Source organism: Bufo gargarizans, chromosome 5 (genome assembly GCF_014858855.1).
Source record: "Bufo gargarizans isolate SCDJY-AF-19 chromosome 5, ASM1485885v1, whole genome shotgun sequence".
Classification (NCBI taxonomy): Eukaryota; Metazoa; Chordata; class Amphibia; order Anura; family Bufonidae; genus Bufo; species Bufo gargarizans.
This window is the reverse complement of record NC_058084.1, coordinates 33,384,992-33,409,047: the sequence shown is the minus strand read 5'-3', so window position 1 is coordinate 33,409,047 and position 24,056 is coordinate 33,384,992. Positions and strand designations below refer to the sequence as shown.

The window sequence follows — 24,056 nt, the reverse complement described above, 5'->3', positions numbered from 1 at the left end:
AAGAGCAGATTTTTTGAATTATATATAAACAAAAAAACAAAAAAAAAAACTATTGGGGTCATTTATTATCAGATAATTTTTGGCATATATCGGTCGCAGATTCTGTCGCAAAAGGGATTTGTGGGCAAATCTGCAACATTTCCCTGCTCATGCCAGGTCTAAAAAAAAACAAAACAAAAAAAAAACGGGGCATAGAGTGTGCAAAATGATCTAAATCTACGCCAACAAGGCAGCTAGCGTAGAATTAGAACGGCGGCAGATACACCTAAGTTATGTAGAGAACGGCGCCTCTACATAACTTTGGCACATCAAGCGCAGGGGGTATTAAGACTGGTGTCTAAAATGCCAGTCTGCTCAGCTCCTCCTACAGGTCAGACACCATGTTCACCATGGCAGCTTCCCTGGTTTGACCATATTAAGCTCTCACCATTGCCATATGTAATAAATTACCTTATCTCAGTGGTTTTCTTTATTTTCATGCTTTCATTTTGCTAAAAAAGCGATCTTTATGTTATGCAAATGAACCCTGAAGGTGCCCAGAGGGGCGTTATTCTTCACCCTCTGAGCCCAGTAACGCCCCCCTGCAGTGCCTAGCCCGCCTTAGTTTATAGCCCAGGGGGCGGCGCGTTAAACTAGACTGTGGGACGTTACTACATAGCGAGGAGGCGTGCTTGGGCACACAGAGCTATGGGGACTGGGTATTGCGGATGTGCTAGCGGCCATCTAGCAACCCATGTCCTCAGCTCTATACACAAAATCCAGGTGATAGGTTCCCTTTAAGACAACAAATTTAATTAACTCCTTTCTTCTTGACAATGCCTGAAGCTTCCCTGTATTCGCAGATTTACTAAGTGCCAAAGTTTTGCCAATATAGGTCAGGTATCTGTGGATTATCAAAAGCTTCCGGAGCATCAGATGTCTCTAGCGACAATGTGTAGCAATAACATCGCTGGCCAGAAATTTCAATGCTTTACTGTAAAACCCCTCTATGTTCAACGTAATCGCTTTCCAGGCTCGGACTGGCCCACAGGGGTACAGGGGAATCCCACGGTGGGCCCCTGAGCAAGGTGGGCCCCTAGTCTCCCACCCCCTGCACAAGTGGCACATAACACAGTAGATTTACTGCACTACATACATATATTCAATGTACAGCACCTCAGCCAGCCTATGTTCATAAAAAAAAACTTGTTAGATTATTTATTATATTTGAATGTATTTGTACGGTGGGCCTCCAAAATAAATTTTACTGGTGGGCCCTAGGCATCCCAGTCCGACACTGTCGCTTTCCATTTAAAGTCCGTAGAACTTAGCCAAGCTTAACGAACAATATTAATGCACACAACCGTATGTACTTTGCGGTCCGCAAAAAAAACTGTTCCACAAAAAATACAGATGGCGTCCGTGTGCAGTCCGTATTTCATGGAACGGCTGGCCTCTAATAGAACAGTCCTATCCTGGCCTGTAAAGTGGACAATATGACACGTTCAAATTTTTTCCAGAACGGACATACGGAAATAAAATTCACACAGTAACTTCAGTTTTTTTTTTGCAGACTCCTTGAAATTAACGGTTCCGCATACGGTTTGCAAAAACACAGAACGAAAATGCGTTTGCGTGTATGAGCCCTTAAAAATGAGGAAACAGATTCCAAATTGGTTGGTTTCTCCAGTTCAGGGATCGATGGACCCATTAGAGCTGCTGTGGCTTCAGATCCTGCCAATAAACAGCATACAGTAAGGTCACCTCTTCTCACTTTACAGGTACACCCACACATGGCAGAAACGTTGCCGCAACACATAAGACCAAAACTAAAATAAAATAAAAATTTTAAAAAATTATAAAGTTTAACAAATCTCACCGACACGTTCTAAAATAATAATAATAAAAAATTCTGCATGGAAATTAACTTGCACATTTTTACATCTGCAGCCTGTCTGTTCTGCAGCGTTAGGCTCCATTCAAACGTCCGCAATTTCGTTCCGCAATTTGCGGAACGGAATTGCGGACCCTTTTATTCCTATGGGGCAGCACGATGTGCTGCCCGGACACGGAATTGCGGACCCGCACTTCCGGGTCCGCAATTCCGTTCCCGAAAAAAACATGTCCTATTCTTGTCCGCATATTCTATAGCGCCGGCAATGTGTGGTCCGCAAAATGCAGATTTTCTACTGCACTTCATGTCCTGTATGGATGTACCCTGTACCCTAAGGGCACAGTCAGACATGGGGTATACTGTATATGCTGCAAATTTTCTGCAAAGGACTTGTGTTGGAAAATCTGCAGTGTATACAGTAGCATCCAAGTGGATGAGAAAAAAATAAAAATAATCCACACATTGCAAAAACCACAACAGCGTAGAAAATGGTAAATCTTCTTCCAATTTTTTTTTTTATAGACCTGGCTTGAGCAGGAAGAAGTCGTACATTATGACGCAACAGCTAATATAGGTGTATTGCAGCTTAATAAATGAGCCCTATTGAATGCAACACTTTAGTCCGGATCAGCTTCCACTGATGGGAACATGGCCTTACATGGGTGGTCTATTAAAAAAGAAGAAAAAAAAAAAAGTCTGCTTCCTTATGCATTTTATTATAGTAAAACTGGTGTCCGCCTTGTATAATAAGGGCTGGTTATACAAGTACAATAGGTCTAATGAGTCAATACGCGTAGCAGAGTCGACCTAGCACACAGCACAATGCTCTGACTCAGCTGACAAGCTACAGACCTGTCACCTCTGCCAGCTGTGGGATGCGTCATCTCCGCCATTCATGACGTGCAGAAATCTACTAGAGCAGAACGGAGACTGGGAAGACTAGACAGAAATGGCTACCTGTGTCCTGATCCATTACTGCAGAGCACTGTTACAGTTGTGTTCAAAATAATAGCAGTCTGACCTGGCAATTTATATTTCTACATGGCAATTTACTAGCAGGTGTAGGAGTAATAGAAATCCAACAGACCCAACAGTCATGACATGCATTCTGATGATTCTGTGTAATTGAATCACTAATTGAAAGGGGCATGTTCAAAATAATAGCAGTGTAGAGTTAAATTAGTGAGGTCATTCATGCTTTGAAAAACAGGTGGCAATTATTGCCCCTTATTTAAGGAAGGCAGCAAATGTTGTACATGCTGGTTACAGTGCATTTCTCTGAAATTCTGAGGACAATGGGTCGTTCCAGACATTGTTCAGAAGAACAGCATACCTTGATTAAAAAGTTGATTGGAGAGGGGAAAACATATAAAGAACTGCAGAAAATGATAGGCTGTTCAGCTAAAATGATCGTAAATGCTTTAAAATACAACCAAAACCTGAAAGAAGTGGAAGAAAGCAAAAAACTACCATTCGAATGGATAGAATAGCCAAAATGGCAAGGACTCAGCCAACAATTAGCTCCAGGAAGATCAAAGAAGGCCTAAAGTTACCTGTGAGTTACAATTAGAAGACACCTATGGGGGCGTGGTCTGGCTGCCGAAGCTGATGGCCGCTTAGTGCCGGAGCTCCTGGATAGACGCCTCTGAAAGCGATGATTTCGCAGCACAGCGCACTCCATCTACCGCAAATTAAGCGGAGGAACGCTGCTAAAGCCCCAGGACATGACGGGGTGCAGGAAAAGGGTGGTTAAACACCCGAAGATTACTAAATTCTACTTCAGTAGAGAGGTCAGGGACTCACAAGATGGCGCCGGAGACACAGCTCCCTCTTCACCTTGGCGTGCCGCTACTCCGGACTGCCCACGAAGCTCTGGGGCGCCTGATCTCCACCGCTCCTACTCTGACCCTGCGCTGCTGAGAGACACAGATTGGAGTGATTTCTCTCCTCGAACTGCAGCAGCAGCGCGATTCTCGGCTCAGACCGAATCCCAGGACCCGGTGAGTGGCACTTCTGCCTCTCATCCCCCCTCACCTATACACTATCCGGCCCTTTCCCTGCCAACTGACGCCGCCGATCCCTCAAACACCCGGAGGGCGTCGATAGATGACTCACAGGCTGTATTACCATCCACCCAGCAAGGATCTCCGGTGGCTCCATCCCTGGCACTGCAAAGCCCTGCGTCATTTAACAAACAGCAGGCCTCTGAGGCCTGGAAGGGAACTGCGCCATGCAACAGTACTGTGGGGGAAGGTGCAAGCACTTTAACAGAAGATGGAGAGTCACCTCTTTTACACTTCCAAGTCTCTGACACGGCCCTAACGGATACGACCATGCGGAATTTGCTGCTTGTACAGAGACGCTCTATGTTACTGGATCTAAAGTACATTGTAGCACCACTATGTTCTGATATTGACAACTTAGGTGCCATCTGGAAAAAAATTCAGAGACTTTGCCGCCTCGCATAACTCTCTTATTGATGCCTACAATGAGCTAGAGGAAGAAGTGACAAACATGAAAGCAAAATTGGCCGATCTTGAAGACAGGAGCCGACGTAATTAACATCAAACTCAGAGGGGTTCCTGAATCTGTTCCCTCTAAGGACATCCCTGAGTGCGTTCGGTCTCTTCTCAAAGCTATTCTTCCGAATTGTTCTGACCGAGATCTAGAGATCGATCGAGCGCACAGAGTTCCCCGCCCGCGACATCTGGATGAGTCAGTACCGTGAGACGTACTCGCAAGGATCCACTTTTTCAAGATCAAAGAAAAACTAATGTCTGCTGCCAGAAAAAATGGAGGCCTACCTGCTCCGTTCCATAAAGTTCTTCTATTTGCGGATCTGTCGGCACCCACTCTACGTATGAGGAGACTCCTATCACCGATCACATCTGCTCTAAATAAAGCCCAAGTGCCTTACCGCTGGGGATTCCCGGTTCGTTTACTGATCCACTACAAGGGAGAATTCCACGTGGCAAAAACCTTAGAGGAAGGTTGCACACTGCTGAAAGGATGGAACATTCCTATCAGTGTCCCGGGAGATGACCAACCCTCTGCCCCAGCTAAAGTTCCCAAGGACTGGTCAAGAGTGCTCTGAACCCTATAGTTTTTAGTGGGTTCACCCCACTTTCAGGTGTCGTATGTTCTAATGGGTATTTTCCCTAACTTGTTTTGCTTTTAGGTTACAGACAAGACTTTTCTTTTTGCCCTAACGGGCCTGGATCGTTCTGCTTTTGTTATTGTGAGTTATTGTTTTATTGTCTTCTTACCTTTTCGAGAAGATATATATGTTGATGCCTATTTATTGCCTCTACTTTCTCATGTCGCCTATGCCTTGGAGATATGGTCACCCTCGCTGGGAGGCGCTCCATATCGTACTCTTACAATTTTACAAGCTAGTTATAGAATGCTTTTTATTCTGATATACAATGGTGATAACATTTGCCAGCTTAAATGCTAACGGATTGAATAGCCCAAGGCAGAGGACATATCTATGGAGAGCAGCTAAGGGATTGAACTGCGATGTGCTGAGTGTGCAGGAGACGCACTTGCTGCAGCGAGATGGCTTCCGGTTGCGACATGTGCATTTCCCGCATATTTACCAGTCTCATTTTCAATCCAGGCTTGCTATTAAAAACTCAGTGGCCTTTTCTCATATTGCTGACTATGCAGACCCTCAGGGTCGGTTTCTCATGCTAATTTGCACTTTTGATACCGAAATTTTCACAATCGTGTCCCTATATGCCCCTAACCAAGGCCAGTTACCCTTTTTTTTTTTACTTAATGAAGCTAGTCCGCAAGAAACAGCAAGGGAAAGTAGTGATTTGTGGAGATTTTAATCTGACAGTTGATCCATCAGTAGATACTTCATCACTGAGAAATGGCCCTTCTCTGGCCTCTGCTCTCTGGAAGGAGGAGCTCTATGATGTATGGCGCATCCACCATGCATCTGATAGAGACTACACATTTCACTCTGGAGTACACAATATGTATTCTCGAATCTACGTGTTTCTTGTAGACAGAACGCTTCTCCCTCACACTAGAGACTCCTCCCTAGAATTGATAAAATGGTCGGACCACACCGCTATAACAATGGTGATTTCAGAGACCGTCAACTCTCCTCAGGTGTACTTGTGGAGGAGCAGTCCTACACTGTTAATTGAATCGGACGTAAGGGATTTTTTCAAATTTAACGAATCTTCCCATACGGATCCGGTTGTCTTATGGAATGCTCACAAGGCTTGCATTCGAGGGTCATTTATTCAACAAGGTGCGATATGTAAAAAACGGATGGAGGCGGAAATGTCAGCCCTTTTGTCTCAGATACGAAGTGCAGAGTCGAGGAATGAAATGAACCCCACTAGCAGAAGAACTTCAACGCCTTCGACAGGATTTAAAAAGCTATATGCTCTTCTCTTACGAAAAAATGTTGAGGAAATCCAAAGCTAGGTATTATTCCCAGGATAATAAAGCTGGGAAGCTTTTAGCCGCTAAATTTAAAGCCCGCCACATTAAAAACCGCCTCCCACACCTTATACATCCTGCCTCTCAGGTAAAGCTGTATTCCCCTCTAGACATAGCAAATGGATTCCAAGCGTATTATTATGACCTCTATAATTTAGAAAAACTCCCTTCCTGCCCCGACAGAGCTTGGTGTTATGGTAGACTCCTATTTGAATTCCCTACATCTACCTATGCTAAACAGTACCAAACTTCAGACTCTCAACTCTTCTGTTACAACGGAGGAAATAGAGGCGGTGATCGCGTCTCTTCCCGGCGACAAGGCCCCTGGACCAGACGGGTACGCAAATCACTATTACAAACATTTTAAAACCTTATTGAGCCCGCACCTGAAAAACTTTTGTCAGGCAGCCATGGACTCTGGAGTCTTACCATCCGAGAATCTGCAAGACCTTATTATTAAGCTCCCTAAGCCTGGGAAACCTCCTGACAGACCCCAAAACTTTAGGCCCATTTCCCTCCTAAATCAAGATGTAAAAATATATGCCAAATTGTTAGCTGTGAGTAGCAAAAATCCTTCCCTCTATCATACGTGTAGACCAGGCTGGTTTTGTCCTGTCTCGGCAGACTTATTTCAATACTAGACGTCTGTTAGGGGTGTTGCATCATGTGAAAGCCAGCGGAACCCCCATGCTGGCTTTGGCCTTGGACACTGAGAAGGCGTTTGACAGGCTACGCTGGTCGTTCGCCTTCTCGGTGCTCCAGAAGTTGGGATTTAACGGTCCTATCCTTACTGCTATAGGGGCTTTATATAGTAACCCCACTGCAAAAACTTTTGTTAATGGAGCCCTGTCGGATTAATTTGCCCTTACAAACGGAACTAGGCAGGGTTGCCCCTTGTCACCCCTTATATTTATCATAGCTATGGAACCATTGGCTCAAGCGATCAGACAAGACACAGCTATCTCTGGGGTAGTGATCGAAGGGCGGTCGCATACAACCTCTTTGTATGCAGATGACATATTTTTATCTCTTACAAACCCGGAACAATCTTTAGTGGCGGTGATGGCTCAAATCTCCCGATATGGGGAACTTTCGTATTACTATCTGAACTCCGCTAAAACGCAAGCATTACCGATTAACATCCCAGAGAGTGTAGTAACGAACCTTCAAAGGGATCGGATGTTCGACTGGCAGCCTCGTAGTATTAAATATCTAGGTACAAATATGACCGCATCCATGTCCCACCTTTATACCTTGAATTATGAATCGCTCCTCTTATCCACAGAAAAGGAACTTGCGAAATACGCTAAACATGACGCCTCATGGCTTAGCAGGATAGCCTCATTCAAAATGTTCATCCTCCCAAAGTTTCTTTACTTATATCGCACCCTGCCTATATGCCCCCCCGAAAGTTATTTTCCAGAGCGCATGCTTTACTCTCTAAGTACCTGGGGAAATAAGCGCCCGAGGATTGCTCGTGCTATAATTACCAGAGAGCGACTTAAGGGTGGCTTAGCCTTGCCGGATCTGAAACTATATTATATAGTGACGTTGGTTTCTATGCTGAGAGGTTGGGCCGGGCCGGGCCATCTTTGGATACACCTTATCAGAGCTACTGCACCTTATTTTCTGGAACAACCCTATGCCACGAGGTCTTAGCCCAACGGTTCAAGCATCTCTTGCTGCTTGGTCTAAGTACCATGCGTTGGCGGATGCAGACAAACCCCCCCACTCTTGCATCTATCCCCTTCTCACTGATTTAATCTCTGTTGCCCCATTCTGACCTGTCATCTTGGAGATCGAGCGCCATTCAATGTGTAGGGGACCTAATGGAACGGGGAACACTGCAATCGTTTTATAAATACCTTCGGATCCGGCACCTGATCCAGGGTCTTCACTCCACAGGGGTTAAAATGGATAGGCTAGCGAGAGTGTATATCATGGGCAACTCAAGGGGACTTAAGCCTTTTTATAATGCAATTCTACACCAGTCCCAATTTACACGATCTCACCCTATGAGAACTGGGGAGGTGGATCTGGGTCAACCGTTCTCGGACGCAGAATGGACACGCGCTATGAGCATGATACACAAACACTTGCAATGTATATCACCTGTCGAATCGGCGCTGAAGATGGTCCCCAGGTGTTATTACACCCCTGACAGGCTGGCGAGGATGTATGCATCGACCTCCAACTTTATTCCATGTGTTATGGCAGTGTCCTATTATACAAAGCTACTGGTCAGAGTGTTGTGAATTGCTGATTAAAACACTCCCCATTAAGATTAATTGGAATCCACAATTGGTATTGTTATTCATAGGGGTTGATCTCTTGCCAGCCTCTTACAGGCAGTTTCTCTGCATATTTTGTACAACGGCAAAATTGGTGTTGCTGAGATGGAAAACTCCAGATGTACCGCCTATTAGCAACTTGATCACCGCTCTCAACAACACATATACATAAGAAAAAAACAGCATTTCATTGTATGGTACAGTGACAATAAAGGCATCTTATCTTAAAGATTCTCGATGGGGAAAGGCGCTTTCACCAAATTTCAGTTGCATTGGGCCTCCTGAGAGCAGTCCCCCTTATGCTCCTCCCCGTAACTTACTTTGTCCCGCTAAATAAAACCTGGATAGGCTATACCTTAGATATGGGATGCTAAGTAGTTATACACTGTGGGATCCATTTATTTTTAGAGCTGGCATAGGCAGGCACCTTCTTGATGTGCAACACAGATATTCAGCAGGCAATAGTTTAATGTAAACTATGTTCCTTTGTAGTTTCCTTTTGTGCTTCTATGTTTCCTTGAAGCACTGTTTGTAATATGTCTTATATTCAAAAATGGAAATAAAAACTATTGAAACGAGAAGGCAAGCTACCTGCAAGAAGCCCCTGCAGAGTCCCACAAAAAAAAAAAAAAAAAAAAAAAAAAAAAAAAAACACACACATGTGCTGAAGGGGTTAGAATTGCCAAAGAGCACATTGACCGGCCTAAATAGACATTTTGTGGACTGATGAAAGTAAGATTGTTCTTTTTGGGTCTAGTGGCGGGGACAGTTTGTCAGACGACCCCCAAACACTGAATTCAAGCCACAGTACACTGTGAAGACAGTGAAGCATGGTGGCGCAAGCATCATGATAAGGGGATGTTTCTCATACTACGGTGTTGGGCCTATTTATCACATACCAGGGATCATGGATCAGTTTGAATACATCAGAATACTAAGAGGTCATGCTGAAGAGGAAATGCCCTTGAAATGGGTGTTCAACAAGACAAAGACCCCAAACACACCAGTAAACGGGCAACATCTTGGTTCCAGATTAACAAGATTGACGTTATGGAGTGTCCTGCCCAATCCCCGGATCTTAATCCAATAGAAAACTTGTAGGGTGACATTAAAAATGCAGTTTGAGGCAAAACCAAGAAATAGAGAAGAACTGTGGAATGTAGTCCAATCATCCTGGGCTGAAATACCTGTTCACAGGGGCCAGAAGTTGGTTGATTCCATGTAACACAGATGTACAGCAGTTCTCAGAAACAGCAGTTATACAACATATTAGTTCAGTGATTCAAAGGAAAGCAAAATCTTCAAACATTTTTTAGTTTATATAGTGAATGTTTGTAGTATTCTTTAAAAACTCAAACTGCTATATTTTTTTTTGAACAGTCTACTAGTCACTTTTCTTAAAAAAATTTTGAGGCACACAAATTGCATATATTTTTTTTTTCAGGTTTTGATTTGGAATAGAATGTGTAGTGTTCCCAATGCATTTGAGGGAATGGAAAAAGCTATTAGAAGGATTTTGAGCTTTATTCACTTTTTTTAAAACACTTATTTTGAACACAACTGTTTATGTAATGTAGTTTCAATAGTCTATTTAGAAGAAGCCATCCAGGTGTCACAAACACCTATGACTATCCTACAGGAGGGAATGTTCTTGACCCATCTACGTCACTTTATTAGGTTACATGTGCGCACACATTTTGTGAGCCGTCTTATGTAAACCCTGGTTCATAAAGAATTACTGTATCTGGAATTTTTTTTGGACCATTTAATATACAATGCTATCAAATGAGCAATATACCTAAGGTACCATATGACGGATCCATCAGGGACTATGAATAGTGTGGAGCAAAGAGAGCTTCCGATGCTTTACCCAAAGTCGCCTTGTTCAAAACGTCAGAATACTGTATGGAGATCCATCTCTGTGCAGTATTAGAGTGTCTGGGCTCCAATGAGCTGAAGTAAGCGATCCAAGAAGTTGCACGTGACTTCATTGAATAACTTTGGTACTTTATTTTTAACATGGAAAACCACTTTGAAACCGAACTGCTTCGGTTCTGAGGTTCTAGTCGGAACCGAAGCTCGCTTTGCTCAATACTAATCATGAACGTCTACATATTGTAGAAGCACAGCACACAATGCCGACTTACCTGCAGGCCACATGTGTAAAAGCCTCTAGATAAACCCATACACTGTGCATGTGTCATCAGTAGGGAAAGGGGAATAAGCCGTTGTTCCACCCCTCTGGTGGAAGCTTCTCTCCTACATGCCACTCACATTAGCAATGTTTATCTAGTGCAGGGCTGGCCAACCTGCGGCTCTCCAGCTGTTGTGAAACTACAATTCCCACCATGCCATGCTGTAGGCTGATATTTGTAGGCTGTCTGGGCATGCTGGGAGCTGTAGTTTTGCAACAGCTGGAGAGCCACAGGTTGGCCAGCCCTGATCTAGTGTATGGGCAGCTTTAGGTCTCTTTCATATTAGCGAGTTTCCCGTCTGGAAGCGATGTGTGTACGTCTACCTTGTATGTACAATACACTGATAGTGAATCATTAGCACCAAAGCTTGGCTTCTGATGGGTCACTGATGCTTCTAAAACTTGCATGACAAACCATTATAAAATCATGGTACTACTTTTATTGAACAAATTATACACATTATGGACATCAAATCAATATAATTACAACTGTAAAAATTTGAGAATTGCCCAACTTGGAGATTTACAAATTAGTAAAGAACTGTACATTTAGAGGTCTCTGTATGAACCCCCCGTGGAGGGAACAGCATAAAAATGTGGTGGTTTCTAGAGCCCCCTTCAGATAAACCACCCGAGAACAGTCAGTACAGTGAAGGGATTCCCTAAAGAAAAGGGAGAAAGAAAAGATTTTATTTAGGTTTTGATCTTAAATCAGCACACCAAAAAATGTCCAAGCCTCAACAACCAAGAGACTGTTCTCTAAGCTACTGTAGTCATATATCAGGGATATGTGCCAAAGGGCAGCTGGCAAATCACATTAGTCTGCAAGTCCATGCGCATAGTAGGCTGTTATATTATGGACCCGAAATACAGCCAAGCGCCCAAAAATGTACCCCTGTACCTACAGTAATGAGGCAGATGGAGATCCCATAGGAATCCAGACTGTCGCAAGTGGGACAGGGGGCATAGTCTAATAAATTTTGTCTTCCTACTGTGTGCATGGACTTTCAGACTAAGTACAACCCACCACATCATAATCTACTACTAGATATCCACTAGGCTGCATTCCAGAGATAGGCTTTCGTCCATCTTTTTTTCATCAAAAAACGGGAACAGATCCTGCCACAAAGTAAAATTCCTAAACAGACACATTGGCCAAATGTCATGTGAACAGGGCCTTAAACATGTTTATTCATGTGGTTTTTGACAGCATGATAGAGGTGCAGCCCTTTGTGAGAACAAGGACTTTAAGGGTTAGTTAATTTTGACTGGTCGGCACATAGGGGGTCATTAAGGGTACTTTTACACCAGCGTTCAAGTTTTCCGGTATCGAATTCCATCATAGGGGCTCAATATCGGAAAAAACACGTCAGTTTTATCCCAATGCATTCTGAATGGAAAGCAATCTGTTCAGTATGCAGCAGGATGTCTTTCGTTCAGTCCCTTTTCCGGTATTTGGCCGGAGAAAATACTGAAGCATTTTCTCCGGCCAAAATAGTTTCCATTGAAATGTATTAATTCTGGATCCGGTATCAAGTGTTCTGGAAGAACTGATCTGGTTTCCCGGTCTGCGCATGCAGACCTTTAAATCTGTGAAAAAGATAAATACCGGATCTGGTTTTTTTCCAGATGACACCGGAGAGACAGATCCCGTATTGCAACACATTTGTCAGACTGATCCGCATCTGGAAACAAATGATATCAGTTTGCATACAGATTTCCAGATCCAGCAACGGAACTGCCTGCCAGATTCTTCTAACGCAAGTGTGAAAGTACCCTTACTAATCAGAAACACACCTATATTAGACATTTCTGGTGCAGACAGGTCCTTTGAGCCGCAATCTGACTATTCCCTGCTCACGCTGGGTCTTCAAAAAGAAAAAGACGTCTCATTTACCATTTTCTACACCTTGGACAAGCCTCATCACAAACAACCCTTTTAGTGAATGGATGATCCTGCTGTGGGGAACGTTCCCACCAGCTGCCCATTTCCCCGGTGGCAGGCAGGGTTCACCTATGCCAGGGCTCATTAGCTCCTCTCCATCACACCAATATGCCCTAAAAAGGCACATGGAAAATGGCTGTTGAGATGAGACAACCCTTTCAAAAAAGTGAACCAGTCATGCTAAAAATGCAGCGAGCACGCTGTAGAGCAGGAGGTGAGCAGACTGATAGTTTTGTTGGGAAAAAAAATTGCAGTACAAATTTTCTTCTGCTCATTTTATTCTTTGAGGAGTCCATCAGGCAGACGCAATGACAGCCCGTATGACAGACACGAGTCCTGTGGCCATTTCTATATTCACAATCATACAGGAAAAGCCACTGGACTCCAAAGCCCAGAATGAGCAAAGATTTCAAGAACACATGTCGTACCGAAACTTTTCCATAAAACGACATATCAATTTGCTCAGCTCCTCCTGCGCTACACCATGCTGCCTTCAGAACAGTTTAACATGACAGGTTGCCTTTAACTATGGACCTACAGCATGACCCCGACCATTAAAGCATGTAGAGACCTTTATAATAAAAACAGGTCACGAGCCTCAATGTTGAAACAAACAGCCGACATGTTAGAGACGTGCATGTGTCAATGTTGTGGATTACATGCGGTGTTTCAGCGTGGATTCTTGTGCAGGAGAGGGGAAAAAAAAAAAAAAAAAAACCAAAAACTGCAGCATCTTGGGTACATGTGTTTTTTCCATTGGTGCAGAAATTGACCTGCCGTGTGGATTTTTAAACCCGCAGCATGTCAATTCTTGTGCGGATTTCACCCCTTTCAATGCAACAGTGAGATCTGCACCAAAAAAATAAAAGAAAATCCGCAGGCAACGTGGTTTTTGGTGTGGAAACGCACAAATCTGCAGCAAAATCGGTGTGGATTTTCTGTTTGTGCCCTATAGGTGTACAGTGAGCTTACCTTTTATTCTAGGCTTCAACATCAACCAGCTCTGGGGGGAGGGGAACCTTCGGATGTTTGCTCTCAAAGTGCTGCTTGAAGGTTTTGGGATCTGGCATTTGTGTCTGTCAAGCAAGGAGTACAACTCTCATTACGGAATGTCACCCTTCCTTATACACTGTCAATATAGGGTCCATGAGCTGATCTCACATTGTGACTAAGGCCTCATGCACACGACTGTACTGTGTTTTTCAGCGTGCAAAACCTGCATTCCACGGAACGTCCCACAAAACGGACAAGAATAAGACATGTTCTATTTTGCGGATCTGCGGAACAGAGCGACAGATGTTGACAGCACACTTGTCCACATCTTTGGCAGCCCCATTGAACTAAATGGGTCCGCGTCAGAGCCGCAAAAAACGTGGCTCCGATGTGGACCAAAAATGGTTGTGTGCATGAGGCCCAAGGATATATTCACACAGCTTTAAAAACAAGGCACAAAAACCTGACGTAGTGGAAATCAAAGATGGGCTGGGTGAATATTCACTAAGCACTCCCTTCTGAGATTAGTGGCTGACCTGACCATGTCCCTTTCATGATGTCACACGTTTTAGCTGAACTGTGGCACTGTACATAGTGTCAGTGTGGGAAGCATAGCAGAGGTGACAGGTTCCTTTAACATATTTAAGGGTGGTGCCACTATTCCACAATTTCAGGATTACACAGTGACGAGAAATTAGAAAAAAAAACAACAAAAGATTAAAAGGGGGTAAATCAGGTTTCCGATATTGATGACCAATCAGTATATCAATATCACATCGACACTGCAGCGGTGAGCTATGTAATGACAGCTCCGTCTCATTCACTTGAATGGGAAGGAACAATTGTAGTTACACTCTGTCCCATTCAGGGAAGAGAACGCAGCGCTCATACAAGCACTGTAGTCCCTTCAAATTGCTGATCGGAAGGAGGTTGTCAGATATTAGACTGAGCACAGGTTGTCAATATAAGAAGCCGGAATACTCCTTTAACATAAGATGAAGATTGCTCTTACCGGTAATTGGATTTTCCTGAACCAAAGACAGCACCACGAGAGAGGATCCGCCCCCAAAGACAGGAAACCTGAAGTACAAAAAGGCGGAGACTCCCCTCCAACTTCAGTATGGTTTCTCAAAGGATTTGAGGAACTCCGCCCCTTAAGGTTAGTATCATGTGTACGTGTGTATGTATGTATAATTTTTTTTTTACTGCAACACCCATGAAAAAGGATTTGGAAAGTGCTGTCGTGGGTTCAGGAAAATCCAATTACTGGTAAGAGTTATCTTCATTTTTCCCCTCCCCCACGACAGCACGAGAGTGAAAACTCCTCCTAGGGTGGGATAATAGATTAAAGCACCTTAGAAGAAAAAAATAAAAAATAAAATAAAATCAGAAGGTGAATTCAACTGCAGACTAGCGATTGAAAACGGTAGAAGGTGAAGAGCAGACTGCTGCTTTACTGATATCCGATAAATACAGCAACTTTTTCCGCCCAAGAGGTAGAGATTGCTCTAGTAGAATGTGTGTGAAGGCCTTCTGGAGATTCAATTCCTGAAGATTAATAGGCCAGAGATACCGCTGAAGTAATCCATCTTGCAAAAAGTTTTTATTTTTTTTAATGCTTGCAGACCCTTATTCTTTCCCTGAAACAGAATAAACATCGAGGAGGACTTCCTCCAATCTTTAGACTTAGATAAGTAATGGAGTAAACATCTCCTAACACCTAGGCAATCAAAAGCCTTTTCCTCCTCCGAGGTTGGATTTTCAAAGAAAGATGGCAGGATAATCTCCTGAGACCTATGAAACCTAGTGGCCACTTCAAGAATAAATGCTGGGTCAGGTCTGATAACAACCCTATCATCTAAGGCTACTTTCACACTAGCGTTCGGGTGTCCGCTCGTGAGTTCCGTTTGAAGGGGCTCACGAGCGGACCCGAACGCAGCCGTCCAGCCCTGATGCAGTCTGAATGGAGCGGATCCGCTCAGACTGCATCAGTCTGGCGGTGTTCAGCCTCCGCTCGCCTCCGCACGGACAGGCGGACAGCTGAACGCTGCTTGCAGCGTTCGGGTGTCCGCCTGGCCGTGCGGATCCGTCCAGACTTACAATGTAAGTCAATGGGGACGGATCCGTTTGAAGATGCCACAATGTGGCTCAATCTTCAAGCGGATCCGTCCCCCATTGACTTTACATTGAAAGTCTGGACGGATCCGTACGAGGCTATTTTCACACTTAGCTTTTTTTAAGCTAATATAATGCAGACGGATCCGTTCTGAACGGAGCCTCCGTCTGCATTATTATGAGCGGATCCGTTCAGAACGGATCCGCCCGAACGCTAGTGTGAAAGTAGCCTAAAATAGTAGTGTAAGGTTCATTACTAGAGATCACCTGAAGCTCACTAATTCTACGGGCTGAAGTAAGAGCCACTGAGAGACAGCATCTTAAATCTGAATCTGCTCAATGGGTTCAAAAGGAGGTTTAGTAAGGGCACTTAGAACAAGATTCAAATACCCCAGAGCTATCCTTGGGGACAAGTTCAAAGCCGTTTTAGTGAGAGATTTAAAATAATCTTATGACCCATGTATTTGCTGAAATCTGTTCAAAAAAAAAAAAAAAAAAAAAAAAAAAAAAAAAAAAAGCCAAAAGTGCTGAAGCCTGAACCTTAAAAGGTGTTGGAGGACAACCCTAACTGCAACTCCTTCTAAAGAAACTCCAAGATCTTAGTAACTGGTGCTGGACATGGAAGGTCCATAAATTGTAACCCTGCAATTGAAACATTTTTTCTCCAGACTCTAGCATACATAAAGTGTGACTTTCAAGAGAGCATTTATTAATTCATCAGAAAAACCTCTCCTAGCTAAAAGCTGCTTTTCAAGTTCCAGGCAGTCAGATGAAGACTGTCTACCTGAGGGTGAAATACCAGCCCCTGAGAAAGGTCATGGGTTGCTGGGAGAACCCATGGAACAGGCACTGACAACTTCCTTAACCAAGTGAACCATGGTCTCTTAGGCCAGAAAGGACCTATTAGAATGACCCACGCTCGATTCTCCCTTCTGTTTTTTTAAAACCCTGGGAATCAAGGAGAAGGGAGGGAAGGCATAAAGCTAGTGGAAGATTCCACCTGTGGAGAAAAGCATCTAGACCACAGGAGAATCCTTCCAGGTACAGGGAGAAAAATATTTATTCACCTTTCTGTTCTGAATCTTAGCAAACTGCCTGCCAGCTTCCTGAATATTTTTGGATTTAGGCTTCATTCTCCCTGGTAAATGGACTGACTGCTCAAAAAATCTGCCTGTACGTTTCTCAGTCCCTTTTATGTGGACTGCCGAGATAGCAGAACAAAACTGCAAGTCTATCTGAAGAATATTGCCGAGCATTGACAGACTTTGACATCTGGTACCACAGTTTGTTTATATAAGATACCACTGTTATGTTGTCTGACATTCTGAAGTTCCTGCCTGAAATTAACAGAAGGACCTCCAGAAATGCAAATTTCACTGCCATCAATTCCTTCATATTTGAGGCGGCGGATTTCAGTATCCCCTTCCGTGATCCCTGAAAGGATAGATTTTGAATATGGATGCCCCAGCCCCAAGGGCTTGCATCAGTCGTCAAGCATAGTAAATCGTTCATTATCCATAGTATTCCCTGACTCCATTTGTTTACATTCAACCACCATCCCAGGTTGTGTAGCATCTGAGCTGAGATCTCCATTTTTAATTCTAAGGGTCGTTTCCCCCTTTGCCAGGCTGTCAATATCTCCCATTGAAGTTTCCTTGAATGAAATTGGGCCCACATGGCCGCAGGAATACATGAAGTTAGGCTTCCCAGAATAGACATACCTTTCCTTTATTAGATTTTTGGACGTTTGATCAAGGTCTGTATCTTTGTTCTTATGTTAAAGATTTTTCTCTTCTGGTAAAAAAACACATCTGCCTTTTGGAATCCAGAAACAGACCCAGGAATTGTTGAAGCTGAAGAGTATTCGGTTTCGATTTTAATTTGTTCAGGATCCAACCCAATTTCTCCAGGATCCGGACCACCTCTAGCACTGCTCTGCTGCAGGCCTCCTTAGACTCTGCTACAATTAAAAAGTCATCTAGATATGGGATAAAGAGTATGGGCCAGATTTATCATTAGCTCAGGTCAGAATAATGGAGTGAAAAAGTCCCCAAAAAAGTCCCAAACGCTAAAACTGCGCACAAATTTGCGACTTTTTTCTGCTCTGCACTATGCTCGCCAGTTTTCTGAAAGTGGGCGTGTTTTCTTATGTAAATGAATCTCTAGACAGATTTACTATTGGGACTATTTAAAAAGTCACAATTTCACTCCAGTGAGGACCATGCTTATCTTATGAGACTTTTTAATAGAACATGCGACTTTTTCGTAAAGATGTGCGACTTTTGTAAAGCTGCTTACAGACAGATAAACTGCTACCGTCAAACCACATTTATTACAGTCTTAAAGGGCCGATCATAAATCTGACTTGGCTAAAACTGACTTTAGCCATATGTTAAAGTGGAGTGAGCTGTCAGAGTCATGATAAATCTGACCCTATATCTTTTTCTCAACTGTGAGCCGACATTTCTGCCACCACTTTGGTGAAAATCCTGGGAGCCATTGATAACCCGAAGGGAAGGGCCTGGAACTGCATGTGGTTGATAATTTCTCTACCGCTACCCGTAAATACATTTGATGCTGCTGATGTATAGGGACATGAAAATAAGCGTCTTAAGTCCAACACTGCCATGAAGCACTTTTACCAGCAAGAAACTATAGCTTTTTTAAATTTATAATGGTTCTGAAAGACCCATCCGTTTTTTTGACCAAGAACACAATAAAAACCTTCTCCTTCCTGACACTTTGGTACTGGCACCAGTACATTTTTCTCCTTTAGGGATAGAACTTCTGCCACTATAGCTTTTTCTTCTATCCAGGTGGATTTTGTTATTACAAATATCAGAGGGAGAGAGCGGAATTCCAGTTTTAGGCTACATCTACACAACGACATTTGTCGAGCGACATTTTGTTGCACGAATGTCGAGAGACAATTTTTATAATGGCAGTCTATGATGTCGCACTGCAACATGCTGCGACTCCGACGCAACAATCGCAGAAAAAGCCATCTCAAATGGATTTTCTGCGACTGTTGTGTCGCAGCATGTTGCAGTGCGACACCATAGACTGCCATTATAAAAATTGTTGCGCGACATTAGTGCAACAAAATGTAGTCGTGTAGACGTAGCCTTAGTCCTTGACTCAAGGTGTCTAAAATCCAGGGACTCCTGGAAATTAGTTTCCATGCAGGAAAAAAATTTTTAGTCTTCCTCCCACATGGCACTTGGCGTCATTGTTGACTTGATTTCTTCTCGTCCCTAAAGAATTTGTTAAAGAAGAAAGTACTGAAGTTAGAGGAGAGTCTCTGCCTTTTTGTACTTCAGGTTTCCTGTCTTTGGAGGCAGATCCTCTCTCATGGTGCTGTCGTGGGTGAGGGGGAATATAAGAAGCTGGAATACCCCTTTAACATAAAAAAAAGTGGTTTACACAATAAGTCATATTCTGAAGACATTCCCTGGAACAAGTCAATTCCAAAGAGGCTCATTCTTGGGCTCTGCTCAAACTAGCATTATAGCTTCCATGTATAATGTGCAGAGAAGAATGGGGGGGGGGGAAGGGGGGGTCCCAAAGGTCTGACCCCTCGGACCTAGCAAGATACCAACACCTAAATGGGTATTCCCATCTCAGACAATGGGGGCATATCGCTAGGATATGCCCCCATTGTCTAAAGGGTGCTGGTCCCACCCTCTGGGACCCGCACCTACAACGAGAACGGAGCAGGGAGAGCTGTGGCTGGAGGACCCCAGATTTTTGGGGGTCCGTCCACCACCAAGCGCTGCTCCAATAGAAGTGAATGGGAGCGCACCGCCCCTGCTCCCGTTAATTTCGGTGGCCCCATAGAAATGAATAGAGGGCGGCTGCACATGTGCAGTGCACCCTCTGTTCATTTCCCAGCTCAGTTCTCATTGTAGGTGCGGGTCCCAGAGGTGGGACCCACACTTATCAGACAATGGGGGCATACCCTAGCGATATGCCCCATTGTCTGAGATGGCAAAACCCCTTTAAACACTAATGGGCTCTGCTTCATGTCTGCCATCTAAGAAATACCAGAAGCCCCAATAAACCCAATTAATACTAAAATGTATAAAGTAGTATAAAACAGGTTAAAAGCTGGGCCCGGCCCTGTATGGACCTTGAAAGGAGGACATGAGATAAGGCATGACATCAGTGTATGAACACCTGGTCAGGGACACAGGATGCAGCATTCACATCATGCAACGCCCTGCAGACACAACCCGCACCCAAACTCACTTTTCTCCATCTGGATAATGGTTTTACGACAGAATATTACTGCACGGTATAGGATTAAGGTCATTACCCGACACACTAAGCAGGTGTAGACTAGAGCAGCTTTAGCGGCGGCTTTCTGGTCGTGTCCCTGTTTCTTCTTCGCTTCAGCTTGCTTCTTGGCGTTTTTCTGCTGTGACTGAATCTTCTGATGTCCTCGAGCCATATCTGCAATGGTAAATACGTTACTTGTACCCGAATGGAGGGCTCCACACCGCACAGGTGTACAGAGGGCTGTGTACTGGGCTTCAAGGGCAGAGAGAACTAAAAGGTAGATAGCGCCACACAGCACCTGCTCACTTCCAAGCTGAAATACAGATAGCCTTCATAAAGCAGCCCATCACCTCATGGACCATACAGGGGACCGCAAGAGCCACTGCCCCCATAACAATAGGAGACCATGCTTTACCCAGTATCAGTGCCAATGGATGCCCCAACGCTCTGCCACCACCACACGTAGTCTCTTGTAGCCATGGTACTAGCAAAAACTCACAACATTGGGAGAGAAAAACTCATTATTAAGCCCAAAATTTAGAAGACCATGGGGGTCTGTAAGGGTGCATAGAAATTAGATGGACAATGGTGGACGGGCAAATGACTTCATGTTGGAGGCCAACAGCAAATTTCGAGTGCACTTGCCACTTGGTTCCACAGATTTTTCCATCCTGACATCTGAGACTTAGGGTCCATTCACACGTCCGTATGTTTTGCAGATCCACAAAACATGGACACCAGCAATGTGCGTTCCGCATTTTGTGGACCGCACTCAAAGAAAATGCCAATTGCGGACAATTGGGCATGTTCTATTTTGTTGCAGAACAGGAGTAAGGATCCATTTTGCAGACGTGTGAATGGACCCTTACAATGCATTCACACTACCACATTAATATTAAAGGGGTTGCCCGAGTGTTCAACACTGAGAACCTATCCTCAGGTCAGGTCATCAGTATCAGATGGGTGGGGGTCCGACTCCTGACGATCAGCTGTTTGAAGAGCCTGCTGCTTCTTCCTGGGCTAATGACATCACGTTCGTCGGTCCAAGGCACTGCTCAGTCCTGTTCCAGTGAATAGGGCCCGAGTTGCAATACCAAGCACAACCACTATCAAATGAACAGCGCCATGCTTGGCAAACTGCGAAGAGGCTGTAGGACTCACGGACAGCCGTGGCCTCTTCAAATAGATACTGATGACCTCTCGAGGACACAGAAAACCGCTGGTCACCAGCAGCAAGTATGAAATATTTAATTTTTCACATTTCCGGACAAGTGAATTAAATACAAAAAACATTTCTGAAAGGATAAAAAAAAAAAAAGTGACTAAAATCTAAAAAAAAAATATTAAAAAATGATTTAAGAATTTATAAAATTGGATGACAGTCCCTTTAATGTTTCCATTTCCAAAAATATTCTTTTTTGTGAATGGCATAGAGATATTGCATCATGCTCTAATCAGACCGGAAAGCCTCTCTGCTGATACAACCGGAAAGCCTGGCTCCCGCGCCGTCACATTTCCTCTGCAGGGACGCCCCATATGGTTGCAGCTGCTGAGCCCCTCCGTAACATGGACAGGACCCACCAGCTGCTCCAGCACTGGCAGCTTCTAGAAGACACATCCCACCCGGACAAGACCCCAGTGTGAACAATGAACCAGCAACTTCTAGATTTCCCCTAATGAAGGAGGCTTGTCATTGGTGTGCTCAGCAGCTAAACTGCAACCCCATTCACTGACAGCAAGAAGATCCTGATAAGGGAACAAGGGCAGAAGCTTACATCATCATTAAAGGAGTTTACTAAGAAGTGGGGGGCACTTGGAGGAGCACTGCTCAACCAGACACGCTCCACAGCTCCATCATATTTGATATTGCTGTCAATTCACACTGCGGATTTCCCAGCAGATGACACCGTTTACAATCTGCAGCGGAACTAGGAGCTGAAAACCACCACAGCACAAGTGTCACACAGCGGACCCCCGTACTTGTGATCAGGATGGGGGGCCCAGCCTCTGGACCATACATAAATCACCTATCCTGTGGCTTTGCGAATGTTTGCAGGTCAGCGCTTAAAGGTGTCCAGGATTTCTCTTTTATTCCCACACCCACGGTACCCGAGGAGAGATCTAAGGCTACTTTCACACGTGTGGCACCAATTCCGGTGGAGAACGGCCTTCTGGGGTTCTCCAGATCCTGCCACCATAATGGGGTCCGGTGGAGATATGGCCACAATTGGGCAAAAACGCTTAGAATTGGCTGGACACAAAACCACTGCACGCTTTGTGTCCAGCCGTCAACGTGAGAGTACCCCAACCTTACCTTCCCCTCCATTCCATCTCCTGGACTTCCAGTCCCCGTCTGCCAACCCCTGCACGGAGAGGACCTTGGACGCTGCGGCAGCCAATGACTGGCCTCAGCAGTGACACGTTTGCCAAAACGTACACAGCTGCTGGGTCACGTCACTGCTGAGATCAGTCATGGGACGCATGACTGGCAGGCAGCCAGAACGGCACGTCGGGGAGCGGGTCAGTATAGATCCCATATCAGGTACCGCTGGGTGGGTCTTTATTATAGCAAATCACAGAAACCCCTTTAAAGTGTAAACCTTTGCAAAAAAACAAACCACAAAACACAAAGTACCAGAAGTGCCGCGCAAAGCGCTCTGCACTGTCAGATGAATATCGAAGGGGCAGGGCGCTGCGAACAGTGCAAGTCCAAAAACTGCTCTCTGGAGGGGGCGCTGTGGACCTCCAGATTATCTGTCTTCACCGTCACTCACTGGGGAGTATAATATAAAAAGGGAGTCCCATCGCAGAGTCTTTGAGCTTACGACAGCCCACCGCCGGGCGGTAGATCGTATCATGCAGACGGTCCCTACACCCAAGATAATGTGCGTGACACGTTCGTTACAGACTAAGGCCCCGTTCACACCTGCAGTAGTTCTTGCCGTTGTTTTGCTCCATTAGATCACACTGGGCTCTTTTTTGGCAGAATCCTTAAAGGAAGCCCTCAACGCACATGGGAACACATGCTAAGCAGTCAATACCCATGTTCGCCGCAGATCACGCACACTGCTCTGTGTGAATACCTCCCGATAAGCAGGCGCGCGTTTTCCGCTATCACCATCGTCGCGTAATTGACATTACACAACGATAAGTTTCCAATAATCTGGAAAATCATTAAAACTCGCAAATTACCATTTGGTTTTATTGTAACTTATAGAGGCACTCGTTAACCATTAATTTGCCGAAAGCATAAAGGGTGGGGGGGGGGCTATAAGTCACATGCAGTACAGGAAAGTGCTGGAAGCCCTGCACATTGTACAGAAGACATGGCAGCTCGGTGCTCAGCATATGTTTGGAGCCCTGCACCAGCTTGTGCCTCGCTCCAGCACTCGCCCCACATCCCGGGCTTGGTCCCAACTCACGGCTAACCCCCCCGAGTCACCTACCTCTCCCGGGGAGACCGGCGGGCCGGTAGGACGGCGGTCTCGGCGGCTACAACCAGTGAAGAAAGGAGGCGGAGGGTTAAAACCGCTTGTATCCGGACTTGCGCTAGTCAAAAGCTCCGCCTCCTAGCACGACCGACACACTACGCAGGCGCGGTGCACACGGCCGTATCCAGGGAAACACGAGGACGGGCGGGTCCAAACTTGCGTTTATGGCAAGGTTTGACCAATTGAAATACTGATTGACGCGCATGCGTATCGCACGCGGTCGTATCCAGGAGAACAAGAAGGTGGGCGGGGCCGGCGTCTGTCTGAGGCGGTTTGAACCAGTAGGAGGACGTCGTGGTGACGCGATGGTGGGGGAGGAGCTAGGAGTCCTGCAGCAGGAGCGATGACTTTTTGAGCGCCAGTGTCCTCACTTGCTCTCTGGTACGGTTACGGTTACCTCATGGAGACCTGGTCC

At 44.9% G+C, this 24,056-nt stretch overlaps 1 protein-coding gene across 1 annotated transcript; it reads right to left on the bottom strand.

The window, feature by feature from the left end:
* Positions 1-11,239: 11,239 nt before the first annotated feature.
* ZNF706 (zinc finger protein 706) lies at positions 11,240-23,752 on the bottom strand. Its single transcript, XM_044294197.1, has 4 exons — positions 23,597-23,752; positions 20,188-20,324; positions 13,737-13,840; positions 11,240-11,481 (listed from the first exon to the last, which is right to left on the bottom strand). Exons 2-3 carry the CDS (start codon positions 20,320-20,322, stop codon positions 13,745-13,747), a joined length of 231 nt encoding a protein of 76 aa, XP_044150132.1. The 5' UTR covers positions 20,323-20,324; positions 23,597-23,752; the 3' UTR covers positions 11,240-11,481; positions 13,737-13,744.
* Positions 23,753-24,056: the final 304 nt, after the last annotated feature.

What these genes read in the sequence shown, in the direction of transcription:
- ZNF706 (XM_044294197.1), bottom strand. Translation starts at nt 20,322, where the DNA reads ATGGCTCGAGGACATCAGAAGATTCAGTCACAGCAGAAAAACGCCAAG. An exon ending in ACACCTGCTTAGTGTGTCGG is followed by an intron (nt 13,841 to 20,187) that starts GTAATGACCTTA and finishes CTTGCTTGACAG; the next exon opens with ACACAAATGCCAGATCCCAA.